This window comes from Dromiciops gliroides, chromosome 1 (genome assembly GCF_019393635.1).
Source record: "Dromiciops gliroides isolate mDroGli1 chromosome 1, mDroGli1.pri, whole genome shotgun sequence".
Lineage (NCBI taxonomy): Eukaryota > Metazoa > Chordata > Mammalia > Microbiotheria > Microbiotheriidae > Dromiciops > Dromiciops gliroides.
Genome location: NC_057861.1, coordinates 708,405,536 through 708,419,847, shown reverse-complemented (window position 1 = coordinate 708,419,847; position 14,312 = coordinate 708,405,536). Strand labels below are relative to the sequence as shown.

Genomic DNA, 14,312 nt, shown 5'->3' with positions numbered 1-14,312 from the left:
TGTAAAAGGGCAGTTTTCTCATGCCTTCCTAGTCAGTTCAGTGTCCCACTCAGGACAGCGGCTTTCCCAAGCTTTTTGATCCTTCCTCAAACCTCCCAGAACTCCCCTTACCCCCAGTCCTTTCAGCTGAAAACCTTGTCTCAAGAATGGAACCAATTTTCAGAGAACTCTCCCCTTTTCTCCATCTCATTTCATTCAGATGCTTTCTGCAACTACATCCTTTTCACCTCTGTTTCACACAAAGACATGGCCATTCTCCTTACCAAGGCAAACCCCTTTCTGTACACAGGTGATCTCATTCTAACCTGTTTTCTGCAGACTGCCCACTTTATCATCTCTACTCTTTCATTAATCTTCAATTACTTCCTGCCTATTAGCTGTTTCCCAATTGCCTACACATTTGTCCATGTCTTCCGCACTTCAGAAAACCCTCACTTGATCCATCTGTCCCTGCTAGCTATTGTCTTGTATTTCTTCTTATTTTTGTGGCTCTACTCCTTGAGAAGTCCATCTGCAATCAATGCCTCAGCTTTATTTACCCTTGATCTAGGAGAAGAGGGTCAAAGGTTATGGAAAAGGTCAAGAAGAATGAAGATTGAGAAAAAGCCATTGGATTTTTCAATTAAAAGATCATTAGTGGGGATAGCTAGGTGGCCCAGTGGATAAAGCACCAGCCCTGGATTCAGGAGGACCTGAGTTCAAATTTGGCCTCAGACACTTGACACTTAGTAGCTGTGTGACCCTGGGAAAGTCACTTAATCCTCATTGCCCTGCAAAAACAAACAAACAAACAAACAAAAAAGATCATTGGTAACTTGAGAGAGAATAATTTCAGTTGAATGATGAACTTGGAAACCAAACTGAAGAGAGAGGAAAGGAAGTGGAAGCACAGATGGTCTTTTGTTTTTTTGTTTTTTGTTTTTTTTTAAGTGAGGCAATTGGGGTTAAGTGACTTGCCCAGGGTCACACAGCTAGTAAGTGTTAAGTGTCTGAGGCCGGATTTGAACTCAGGTACTCCTGAATCCAGGGCCGGTGCTTTATCCACTGCGCCACGTAGCCGCCCCACAGATGGTCTTTTAAAGAACTTTGCTCACAAAAAGGAGGAGAGCTAATGGGGATGGGTGAATCAAGTGAGGACTTTTCAAGTATATGGGAAGCATGGGCATGTTTGTAGTCAGTAAGGAGCAGCAGTAGACAAGGAGAGATTGAAGATAAGTGGGGATGATAGTAGGGGTAATACGTTGGAAAAGATGGGGTGGAATGGGGTCAGTTGTGGATGTAGAGGGTTTGCTTTGGCAAGGAGAAAAGCCACCATTTCTCAGGAGATGACAGAGGTGAAGAATGAGATGGTGCCAATGGCATCTGAGTGATGGGAGATGAAGAAAGGGAGAGAAAAGAGAGCTCTTATCAAATGGCTTCAATTTTTTCAGCTAAATATGAGTGAAGGGTCTCAGTTGTGTGATAAAATAATGGAATTTGGCCGACGCACAGGGGCCCCACATGAAGATTGATTTAGAATTGTTTGAATTGGGTGAGACTGAGAAATTGACTGAGTACATACTTAAGGGGGATTGGATGGAGACCACACCTGGCTGGCCCTGAGTTCTCAGAGGCTGTGGACTACTGACGTCAGCAGGAGACCACTCTCAACCAATTAGCTTGAAGGACCTCCCCTTTTGGGGAGGGAGACAGGAAGTAGGAAGGTCAAGTTGGCTTGCTGGATTTTGCTCTTTTCATTGAGGAACAGCATGTGGCAGCAGACAGGGAGAAAAAAAGGAGGGTCCTTCTTTTCGTTCGGACATCGGCTTGGTGGCAGAGCTTCATGTGGGCTGCTAGGAAAGGAAGTTTTTTTTTCTCTCTAGCTATACTGAATAGATCTAAACTAGGATTTTCCATGCTATAAGGAATCTGTTCTCAATATCTCTCTCTTCACTAATTTCTAATACACTTTAATAAATACCTAAAAGCCTAAACTCTTGCTGACAAAAGACATGAATTTGGAAGTGGTGCCTTGTAGGTGATGGCAGGATCAAGGTCTGGAGGTCATGGGAGATGAGGAAATTGAGGAAATGGGAGGTTAAGATGAAGTTCCCTAGTATAAGAACAGGAGTAAAGGAAGATAGACTGTAAGCTAGGCACTGAACTCATTGAGGAAAGAAGTGGTGTGTCCTGGAGGTTGGTAGACAACTACTACCTAAATTTAGCTGCTAGATATGGATTAAGAGAACATCAAAGGAGATAAAGCTCAAACTCTTTCTTGTGGGAACTAGGAGCAGGGATTAGGGGGGCAGAGCATAATGAAAGGGGTTTGAATGATGGCAGCTGGGGGTTCAGAATTATTGGAATGGGGAGGTGTTGGAATGGGCAATGAGGGTTAAGTGACTTGCCCAGGGTCCTACAGCTTGTCAAGTGTCTGAGGTAGGATTTGAACTCAGGTCCTCCTTCCTGAATCCAGGGCCGGTGCTTTATCCACTGCGACACCTAGCTGCCCCCAAGTCATATACTTCTTTCAAAGGTCAACTCAAGTATCAATGTGGCATATTAGAAAACCACAACAGAAGTCTGGAAAGTGGGTTTCCGGGTTTGGGTCTGCCACTAATATGACTAAAATAACCATATGCATTAACATGCTTGCACATATTTTGAGTAAATTATTCTAGATAAATAACATTTCATTTCCCTTATATTTGCATAAGCTTATAGTTACAACATTAGTTTCACAAAAATTAAATTTTATCCTGACAACATCCTGGGTAATTAACGCCCATCAAGTCAATATCTCCCCATTCCAGGGGGCAGCTAGGTGACCCAGTGGATACACTTAACCTTCATTGCCCTGCCCCAAAATTTATAAAATAGTAGTATATGATTTGAATTGACAAGTGAGAGAAGGGAATACCATTTTAGGTAGAGGAATAACATAAAGAGAGATTCAGGGGTGGGAAATGTTTTTAAAATGCTAACTAGACTGGTTTGGCTCTGATACAGAGGTAGTAAAAGTTGTGGTTAGATAATAACCTATTAATGGAGGACAGTGAATGTCAATCGGAGAAATACAGGCTTCATCTAATAGATATTAGGGAATCACCAAAGGTTCTTGAGAAGGGGAGACATGACAAATTCAGGTCAACAAATACGTACTGAGCACCTGTTGTGTCAAAGGCATAATATTTGAAGAAGATGTAGCATTATCCAGGATATGTATACAGCTGTGCCCTGTTTAAAGAAAAGTCGGCCTTACAAATTGAATAAAGCTTTGGAGTCATTATTTACCTTATGAAAGGGAACAATTATTCATGTTACCAAGGGAGCCCTTGAAAGATGGCTCTAAATAGGAAGCCAGCCTCTCTTAAATGAATGTAAAATATAGTTTAATTTGTCAAAATTGATTTGGGGCATATTTTTCAGCATTATGTCTATTGTATGAAATGAAGCATACTTTTTATGTGAAGTATGCCTTCAAAAGAGTTCATCCATACCCCATTCATTTGGAAAGATAATTTTTGGATGGATTTTATTTCCTTTCTTCTATTTAGGAATGTTAAATTATTACAAAAGAAATAATTTGAACATTTATGGGCTGTTTCTGTCTTATTAATTAGATTAGTTTTGAAGCATATAAAGAGAATACTAGAAAATGCATGATGAAAAGTACCTTCAGAAGATTATTTTTTTGCAAAATAAAATTTTTAGGGGGCTCAAGACTTAGCTAGTACTGTTGATAATGTTTCAGCACTTGACTTTCTCTGTGTTCTGATTATGGACAAATTGTGTACTTCCTTCTTTTGTAGTTTTTGCTTTTCCTGCATCTGATTTCTATTACTGAGAGGTTCCTTCTAGCACTGCATTGAAAAGTCAAAAGTTCAGTCAAGATCCCCAAAGCCTCACCTCTGGAATTGCTCAATTTTTTTTGGATTTTTCTCCTGCTTCTCCTTTCTCACTGTTAATTGGAAACTTTGGCATGCAGGGGCTCATTGTGCTAGGCAAAGAAGGTTTTGGCTTTGTGGCTTACTGAGGATTAAAGATTCTTTACTTATAACCTCATAATGCTGGTCAGCTAGAAAAAGAGAACTTTTGAAAAAATTTATTTTCCTGGGTAGGAACAATAATTCCTCACTGAAAACTCTACTTAAAGGCCCCTTGTTTTTTCAGCCATCACCTTATTTCTCAAACTGCATCACTGTGGCATTTAGGAGGCTGAAAGGGGAAAAGGACAGACAGAACCTTGAGTAGTACACAGTCTGATTAGTGGAAACTTTTATAAAGCATCAAGGATGGGCTTTTGATGGTGAATAGCAGTATGAATGTGAGAGGACATTCGTCCTCCAAAAGATTCTTGTCTGATCACTATAGATAGATGCTCAGCAAACACTTGAATTGGTCTGGAAGAACATTTTTATCCAGGTCTTTTCTCTGAGTGCTTTGGAATGTAGGCACTAAAGCAGATTAGATCATTCTCTTCCCTCCTCCCAAGCTCAAACCCGACTGTATGTTTTAGGCTTCAGATTTTCACTTTAACCCCAGCTACCTGAAAAGTTCACTCATTCCTAGCTTCCTGGAAAGCCTACTTATTTCTCACTTCCTTAAGAATTTAGCGTTTTTCATCTCCTACCTAAGGCCATCCTGTATTTCTCATGGTTCCAGTGTTTTCACTGTCTCAGGATTACTTTATTATGACTTCATGTTGTTTTGAATGTACTTCCTGTTTACCTATCTGTGTACTTCCTATATCCTTCCAGTAGGGGCTGAAGGCCTTCACGACAAGGCCTTTTTTGTTGTTGTTGTCTTTGTATTTCCAGCTCCTAGTGCAGCATCTTGTATGTAGCAGGTGCTTAATAAATGTTCTTTTTTTATTTGAATGTGAATTAGTTTTGTAGGGAGAGTTCAGAGAACTGGATAGAGTGCTGGATTTGGCATGGTCCTTACTGGCTCTTTCAAGCCACTTCATTTCTAAGTGCCTCAGGCAGCTTCCTAAGACCCGAACATCTGGAGTTCAACTGTTGAAATCATAGACCCTTAGTGTATTCATAGAATTTGTTGAAAGTTTTTTGCATTCAGTAGAAGAAGATGTTTCAAAATCAACAGCGGACTCAATAGGAGGAACAAGTATAGGGGAGATATGGATATTGGGCCAGTCACTGCTAGGCATTCCTCTGTTTCTGGAGCTTAAGGTAAATTCCCATTTCAGACCTAGCTCTCTGCCCTCAGCCAGCCTGTTCTGCTGAAGGGTCTTTGTTTCTGTATGGTTCTCTTTGCTTGTAACTTTTTCTGGCCTAACTTTAATATTTAGGTCACAAATCTTTAAGCTAATTGTTACGTACAGTAAAAGATGTTGGTCTAAATCAAATTTCTGCCAAATTTCTTTCTGTTTTTCCTAGAAATTCTTATCAAATAGGAAGTTCTTTCCCAAATAACTTAGTCTCTGTTTTATCAAATACTAGATTGTTAAATTCAGTTATTTCTGATTTTATTTGTATCTAGTCTGTTCAACTGATTAACTTTTCTGTTTTTTAACCAGCACCAAATAGTATTACTTAACAATATAATTTTAATATAATTGGAAAATATTATTCACACATCATTCTTTTTTTTAAAAAAAAATTTCCTATAAGAGTCTAAATCTTTATTGCTTCAGATGAATTTTTCAAATTATCTTATCTAGGTCGTGGGTTGGTGGTTTGTTTTTTTGCAAGGCAATAAGGGTTAAGTGACTTGCCCAGGGTCACACAGTTAGTGTCAAATGTCCGAGGTCCGATTTGAACTCAGGTCCTCCTGAATCCAGGGCCAGTGCTTTATCCACTACTCCACCTACCTGCCCTGGTTCTATAAAATGTACCTATGGTGATTTGATTGGTTAAATTAACTCCACAAATTAATTCAGAAAGTATTTTCTTTTTATTATATTGGCACAGGGCAGCCATGAGCTCCAAATTACCCCTCCAGTTATTTAAGTTGTACTTTATTTCTTTAAAGAACACAAAAGATTTAGAAATTTAGCTAACATTTAATATACTCCTTGAGGTTAGGTTTAAATCAGAACTACTTGGAACATTGATTTATTCATTCATTGACTATGTATTAAGCACCTTTTATATGTAAGATCCTTGGAGTCAGGTAATGGTTTTGCCTTTCTTTATATTGCCAGTGCTTAGCAGAGTGTCTAGCTCATAGTAGGTGTTTAATAAATGCTTATTGACCAGTTGACTGCAAGGTACTGTGTGAATATGAGGATAAAGAAGTATGGCATGGTCCTGGTGGATTTTTTTCTTTTTTTTCTTTTTTTTTATTGTGTGAGCCAATTGGGGTTAAGTGACTTGCCCAGGGTCACACAGCCAGTAAGTGTTAAGTGTCTGAGGTCAGATTTGAACTCAGGTCCTCCTGACTCCAGGGCCGGTGCTCTATCCACACTGCGCCACCTAGCCGCCCCAGTCCTGGTGGATTTTTGTGAAACCATTTAGGGCAAAGGGGTCTGCACTTGGCACACCTGACAGCTGTGGTTGGAAACTTTTTCTTATGAGGTAAAAATGGGAAACAACAATTCTCCTCAAATTAATTTTTCCCTTTTAAAAATGAAGCAGACCCCAGAATCCTGCACATTCCTTTTACCAGATTCCGTTCTAGTTTTGCCTCATGTCTGACAGCACTTTGGGGAGGTGTTTGTTAAAGACTAAATCCATAATATATTTTATAAACCTTTTTTTCTTAAAAAATGTTTTACAGGTCCTTGATCAATATGAGAAAGAAGGATTTAATTTCCTGGCAAAAGTGTTTAATTCTTCACATTCCTTTTTAGAAGACTTGACTGGACTTACTTTGTTGCATCAAGAGACTCAAGCTGCTGAGGTAAGAAGGAAACAAAGCTTCTTATGTTAAGGACCCCACTGTGTTTGAAGTCTATTTGCAGTCATATTTAGCTACATAGAAAAAGGAAGAAAGTGATCATGTTGTGTTAGAGCAGATTCTATTGATTACATCTGATGGTCATCACCTGGCTATCAGAAACTTTCTTAGATCAGTGGAGGGCTGTGTGAGTTGTGTTACTCACTAAATACCTTGTACTAAACATCTCCAACAACTCCTAGTTTTTATGCCCTCAGAAGGTATTTCATACCTCAGTGGGGATGGGCCAGTTGCTATCCAAGTAATCTCCAGCAAGGTCATGTATGATCTTGACCTGGGAATCAGTTTCATGATGGAGACATTGGACTTGATCATGCTAATAAAGCAGAACCTGGCTTTTATTTGAAAGGCAGATTCATTTTAAAAGAATTCTGGAAGTTCTAAAAGCTGTTACAAAAGAATGCATACTGATTCTAAAAGAAGGATGCTTAGGCCCTTTTTCTCAGCGCTTTCTCTTTTGTCAGCCTCAAAAAGTTATCCTTTTTTTTAACAAGTAAGGATTGACTTGAGTGTGGCTCTAGAGCAGGACTTCTTAAACTTTTTCCACTCAAGACAACTTTTTGCCCAAGAAATTTTTATGAGACTCTGGGTATATAGACATATAAAATAGGTATACTGATCAAACATTTAATGCCAAATTATTCATTCAGTTATGCGACTTCTTATGAGGTCATGACCTACAGTTTAAGAAGTGAGGCTCTAGAGCAGGGGTCTTGCACCTTGTTTGTGTAAGGGAGCCCTCAGGGGGCAGTCTGTAGCTAAGAAGTCTAGAACCCCTTCTCAGAATCAGACTTTTAAATACATAATATACAAAGGATTACAAAGGAAGCCGATTATGTTGAAATACAGTTATTACAATATATTAAAAAAGACAAACAAACCAAGTTTGCAGATCCCTGATTAAGAAGCCCCTCTCTAGAAGATCCGATGCTTATTAGCTTGGTATGTGTTTGAAGCACTGACAGTGACTGTTTTGTGTGGTTCTCTTTGTTCACTAGCAAACCATTTGTAGAAAATCATAACCTTATGGGTAGACACACAGCAAGTGGCAGAGGGAATGGGGTGGAAATGACTTTTTTTAAAGCCTATTTTTGCAAGATGGACTGTTTATTTTGCCTTCCTGAATGGTCATTGTTATGAGACAAGTGAGTACTCTGGCTAAAGATAGATTTATGGCCAAGTCAATGTTAATGTGGTTAGTTGGACAAGTAGAGAGTTTCCATAAATAGAAATATGGCAACAAAGACTTTGTTACCTCGGTGATGAAATTGTTCAAATGAAAAATGAGAAACTTTTGGAGTTGTGAGAAGATAGCCATACAAACAAAACTTCAACTGCCTGTATATTGGGTTGGATAGACAAAGACAGAAGCATTTCCTAGGTTTCCATTTGTGCTACTTGAGTATTGAACATCAACTCGAGGGTCATATCTGTTTCACCTGAGATCAGGAATTATCTCAGCTCCAGTAATCTGAGACAGAAGGTCAGGTCAGCAGATCAAGAAGGAAGCCCTAGAAGAATTCAGGTCTGTGAAATCCAGGGGCCCCGAAACATTTTTTATCTTAGGCTTGTGAATTTACTTTGGGATACTCACAAAGTCCCAGAGTGTTACTGTGATTGTGGTCTTCTAAAGTCAATTAGGAATTGACATGGAATCCGCAGGAATATCTCCACTCTTTCTGGGGTCCTTCAGGTGGGGGGTCCATGCCACTGTTTTGGTGACAGATGCTTTTTCTTTTGATTGACCCTGCTTCATAGTATGTAAGTAGTGTATAGAACTCTATAGCCATGCCCTGAAAATAGCATTATTCTTTTATTTAGCTGGAAGTTGCTCAAGCATTTTACTTAATAAGTTGTCTGGGTGAATTTCAGCCCTGTTCTTGAACTCACATTTCAGCCTTTCAGACAGAGCTTATGTTAGTGTCCCAGAGCTGGGAATAGCTGCAAGTGCCTGAGCCTAACCTGATACAATGCAGAGAATCCCCAGGGAGGTGGTGGAGGGTGTGAAGCTCCATCCTTGAGGTCTCACTGAGACTCCTTATTTAATTGTCAAGCTTTGGCAATCAGTTTGGCCATTTGATCCAGAGTACATGCAGGGCAAGAGAAAGAAGTCACTGTGAACAAATTGGGAAAATAAGCACCACTCATATTGGAATCCTTGCTTCCGTTACCTATGATTTTGGGACATTTTACCCAACTTGTCTCTACTGACCTCCTTTCAGAAGTGAGCTGAAGCTAGCTCATGCTGGTTCACAGATTTGTCAAGGATTTGCATTTACCCTTCGGAAACTGGCAAAAGCTAAGCTTAAGAAAGTGATGAAGAAAATGTGAGTAGTGTGGATTAAACTGAAAAGTGTGTCTTGTGTACTTTCTTCCCCCTGGAGAGCTGGTTGTTAAACATTTACCAGCATACCCTTGCTTACTTTTGTAATTCTGGAGTCCATTAAAAACCATCAGCCGAGTAAGAAGAAGAGCAGTTGTTGTTTTCATTGGGTCCTGTTAAAAGTAACCTTTTGTTGGGTATCGATGGCAGAAGTCCAGTGTGCTAGTGTGGTATCTTGATGTTTTTCCACAGTATTCTAACAGCTTACTTATATTGTCTTACTCTCTAGACAGCCTTGCGGAAAAAACATGGGGAAACAGTTCTCTGCATGAGGAAAGCGCTTTGGTTTGTAGCTCTGATTTACGGTGGACCAATGGAAGTTCCAAGTTCTTTCCTCCAGGATTTCATGGTCCTAGCTTAGCCATTTAGCAAAAGTTAATTCTCAGGCAGCTAGATGGTGCAGTCAATAAAGAACCAGCCCTAGATTCAGGGGGACCTGAGTTCAAATCCAGCCTTAGACACTTGACATTTACTAGCCGTGTGACCCTGGGCAAGTCACTTAACCCTCATCGCCCCCCCCCAAGTTAATTCTATATATTGTTTTTTGGGTTTTTTTTTAGTTTTGGTTTGGTTTTGGGTTTTTTTGGTGAGGCAATTGGGGTTAAGTGACTTGCCCAGGGTCACACAGTTAGTAATTGTTAAGTGTCTGAGGCCGGATTTGAACTGAGGTCCTCCTGAATCCAGGGCCGGTGCTCTATCCACTTCGCCACCCAGCTGCCCTACTAATTCTCTATATTGTGATAACTTCTAGACATTTCTGTAGTTCGTTAAGGTTTGTAAAGTGCTTTACATCTCATCTCATTTGAGCCTTCTAATAACTCTGTAATATAGATACCACAGTTTTCATTGGCCCCATTTTACAGATGAGGAAATTGATTCACCCTGGTAATGTCAGAGGTGCAATCTGACTTTCGGGTTCCATGACTCCAAGGCCAACACTCATTCCAGCACACCCCTTTTCTTCACTTGCCAAATTGCTTCTTCATGAAATCTCTTGACTTGGGCTAAAAGTTTTAACCAACCAAACTTAATTATAAAAGGATATTCACCATTACTATTTATTGATTTAGTTTGTTGTATGTCATAGGACCTCCATTCAAATTCTGTCTCTGATGCGCTTAATGCTCCCATGACCTTGGACAAGCCACTTAATGCCAGCCACAAGTTCTTCATCTTTAAGATGAAGGGATTAGCACAATAAGGGACCCCTCTCTACCTGTGATCTTAGGGACAAGTACTTTATCTTCACAGAAATCAAGACAGCTGTCCAGAGAGTCAAGAATTCCCATTAAATACAGCTTTTGAGAGGCAACAGGAGGGAGTAGAGTATATGGTTGTGATCTAGCCTTGAAACCAGGAGGACCTGGGTTCAAGTCTTACTTCTGGCACATGTTTCCATGTGGTCCAGAGCAGGTCTCTCAACCTCTTAGGGCCACAGACAACTAAGACTGTAAATTGTAAAGAGAGTTCTGACAAGTATCGGTATGTATCTAGCCTGGGAGTTTCCCCTATTAATTAAATCACAGTCTAGTCTTGTCCCTATTGAGAACTCTGCCTGCCACATAAGACCAGTGGTCTCTTGCCTGACCTTTGTTCCCTTTTGGCAAGTAAAGAAGTGGGTGGTATTAGTTTTTACCACTATCCACTTTTTTTTTTTTTGGTGAAGCGATTGGAGTTAAGTGACTTGCCCAGGGTCACGCAGCTAGTAAGTGTCAAGTGTTTGAGGCCGGATTTGAACTCAGGTCCTCCTGAATCCAGGGCCGGTGCTCTATCCACTGCGCCACCTAGCCACTCCACTATCCACTTCTGAAGGCCTGGCTTCCTTGACTCAAAGAAGCTTGGACACTTCATGATGTAACCATTTGTTATAGGTGTACTCCCCATTTAGTGTTCAGGGAGACAATCAGTGTGGATGCCCAATCCCACTCATCTTTGAGGATCTTTACAAGGACCTGTTCAGCTTTGAATCCCGGCCCCCAGACTCATCCTGTAAAAGGTGCCATTTGTGTTTGCTACCTGGATTATCGTCTGTGTGAGATGAGGCACTGTAAAGATGATGCGAGTTGGTACTGAGGCAGTAGCCTTTAAAACCCAAGACCTTGTTCGAAGACAGGCCTTCACTGATGGAAATTTGGCCAGAGGAAGCCTCTAGCCGTATGAGGGTTTCCCAACTGTGTAATCCCTTGTCTGCCTCATCCCATTATCCTCTCACAACCTAGGCCCTAGCTACAAGAATCAAATGCCTTTGCAGAGTTACAGGTCCTATACATCTTAATTTCAATTAATCCTATCCCACCACCAAGACTCTCTCACCCTCTTTCCCTCAGAGTTTGAAACTCTAATCCTGGCTCACTACCAAAACCTATGGGCTCCCAGCGTCCTTTTTCTAGCCTAAGAGCAATTGCTGATAAAAGCTGATTCCCGAGGTTTCTGTAGGAAAGGGGCTTTAGAGTTTAGCTCATTTCACCTTCCATTGCTAAGCCAAGAAATAAAGAACAACTTATTTGAAGTGTTTCAATTTCTTCCTGTTGGATGCTAGAAAGGGTCACACTGACAAAGAAACAGCGCCCATAAAGGACACTCTCCATAAGACAAGTGAGTCATTCAGCTGTTCTGTGGTTTCTGGTCTTTTCAATTCTCTGTCCCTTTATTAAGCACCTGCAATATCATAGCCATGTTAGGCACCTGAGAGATGGATAAGACCCAGTTGCCTTCTAAGGGAATTAATTATCACCTCCCTGAGGAAGGGAACAAAGAAAACAGAACAATATGAGATGACAATGTTAACTGTCAGATGTGACACCATGTTTGCAACTTGGGGTTAACTTTGGCTCTTCACTCTCTTTTTCCTCTCTCTATATATACCCAAACAGCTAAAAAGTCCTTTGGATTTCACCTTCCAAAGCTTCTTGAGTCCTTCCCCTCTGCTCAGTTCCCTGTGACCTACCATCCCCCTGGACTATTGCAGTAGCCTGCTAATAGGTCTTCCCCCCTCTATTTTTCCTCCGAATCATCTTCTACACCGCTTTCAGATTTACCTTCTTGATATCTGTCACTACTCCTCTAAACTCTTCACAGGTTCCCTGTTTATTGTTGAGTCAAGTTCGAACTCCTTAGCTCAGCATTTAAGTTCTTGTACCACCTGATCCATCCTTTCTTCTCTACAGTATCTCACACTGTTCCCTCCCTCCTATCTCCTATTTGAGCAAGGTAAACTAGGCCACTTGCTGCACATCCCTTTTTCTGTTTTTCTGTTCCTTTCCTTTGTGTGCTGTTCCTATGCCTGACATACTCTTCCTTTTCCCTTCCTCTCACCCTTTCCTTCACCTGTTGAATTCATACCCATCTTTTTTTGTTTGTTTTGTGAAGCAATTGGTGTTAAGTGACTTGCCCAGGGTCACACAGCTAGTAAGTGTCAAGTGTCTGAGGCCGGATTTGAACTCAGGTCCTCCTGACTCCAGGGCCGGTTCTCTAGCCATTGCTCCACCTAGCTGCCCCCATATCCATCTTTTAAAGCTCAGTTCAAATGTCATGTCTTCCCACACCTCCTTGGTCAATGATGACCTTTCCTTCTCTGGAATATCAGACTTTGCTTTTGTTTTTTTAATATACTTGTGAGCCTGGGACTTCTTTGTTTTTTAGTGCACTGTTATCAGTCCTCCCAGGCAAGTTTCAGTGCCTTTTGTATTCCTTGCAATCTCTTTTTTTTTTTCCTTCTTAAAAAGAGCAGCCTTGGGGCTTGGTGGATGGAACACTTTTGGGCTGTGGATTAGTCCTGGTAACCTTCTTCCCTAGCTCCACTGCCCCACACAGAGGAGCGGGGGTGATAGTGTGATCCTGAATAAGGATAGAGAATTTGATTCATCTTTCACTAGCCTCAGGAGTCTAGAAAACAAATGCTCATTTCTCTCATAGCGTTAAAGTCATATGAAAAGCATTATAGTCATGTGATAGGACTAAATTGGCATGGCAATTTACTGTTCAGCAAAGTAAATAACACAATTAACAAGTGTTTCTGCTGGACTTTTTGCAATTACACTGAGTTTTTGGCCTCTCCCTCTAACAGCTGGTTTTGATTTGGTTCCTATGGAACAATTTTTTTTTTGTTTTGTTTTTTAACAGCAGTTAGATATTGATATACAGCTTCATCAAGACCCACTGATGACAAATATGCCTTTGGAGGCCAGTTGAAGCTGTGGGAAACTCCCACATCAGCACTTGGGCCCCATTTCTAACAGAGAAAGATTACTCTGGTACCTGACAGATCTGCCTGTGAGTTGGGCTTGCTTGTCCCCACGCCTTCGGCCAGGCTGCTTCTAACCTGCGTGTCTGACTGTGCCTTGACATCTCTCAGAAACAGTGCCTTAACCGTTGTCTGCTTTGCCAGGGAGAAAGGGTGGGCAAGAAGCCACATGGCTGGTCTTTGAAATGATGGTCAGTAGTATCCCAGTCAAGGCTCATCCTGTAAAATGTGACATTTATATTTGCTACCTGGATTATCATCATTATAAGATGAGGCATTGTAAAGATGATGTGAGTTGGTATTAGGGCAACAGACTTTAAGACCTTATTAGAAGACAAAGGCTTTCCTTGATGGGAATTTGGCCAGAGAAACCCTCTCTCCAGATGAGGGGTTCCCAATTGCATAATCCTCTTGAAAATCCTATAAGAGCCTGGGAGAAAGAAAGAGGAAACATAAAATCTAAAAGCCAAGCCTACATTTAAAAAAAATATCATATGGATGCAACATGACCACGAATTAACAAGACTTGTTTTTTACAAACACATGAGAACTTACACATCCAAATGAACACTTCAGTGTAAGCAGTTCCAGTATTTATTTAAGAACCTTTGTGCCAGGGACCTGAGGAGATGGGAAGCTTATCCCAGAGATGCTGCTGTCATTATTCTCCTTGGACGTTGTCCTCGTAGGCACACCAGCAAGTCAGTTTCCTTGTTTTATAGTCACACCTCCTTGCGAATCCCACGCATCACCATCCTTGTCAGACTGGGTTTCACATAATATCTT

The 14,312-nt window shown here is 40.8% G+C and overlaps 1 protein-coding gene across 1 annotated transcript in view; it reads left to right on the top strand.

Annotated features, from left to right (window-relative positions):
• The window catches only part of ATG7 (autophagy related 7), a 242,138-nt gene that overhangs the window by 98,067 nt on the left and 129,759 nt on the right, over window positions 1-14,312 (top strand). The window contains exon 18 of the mRNA XM_043968335.1: window positions 6,721-6,843. Coding sequence (XP_043824270.1) covers window positions 6,721-6,843 — 123 coding nt within the window. The remainder of the gene's footprint in view (window positions 1-6,720; window positions 6,844-14,312) is intronic.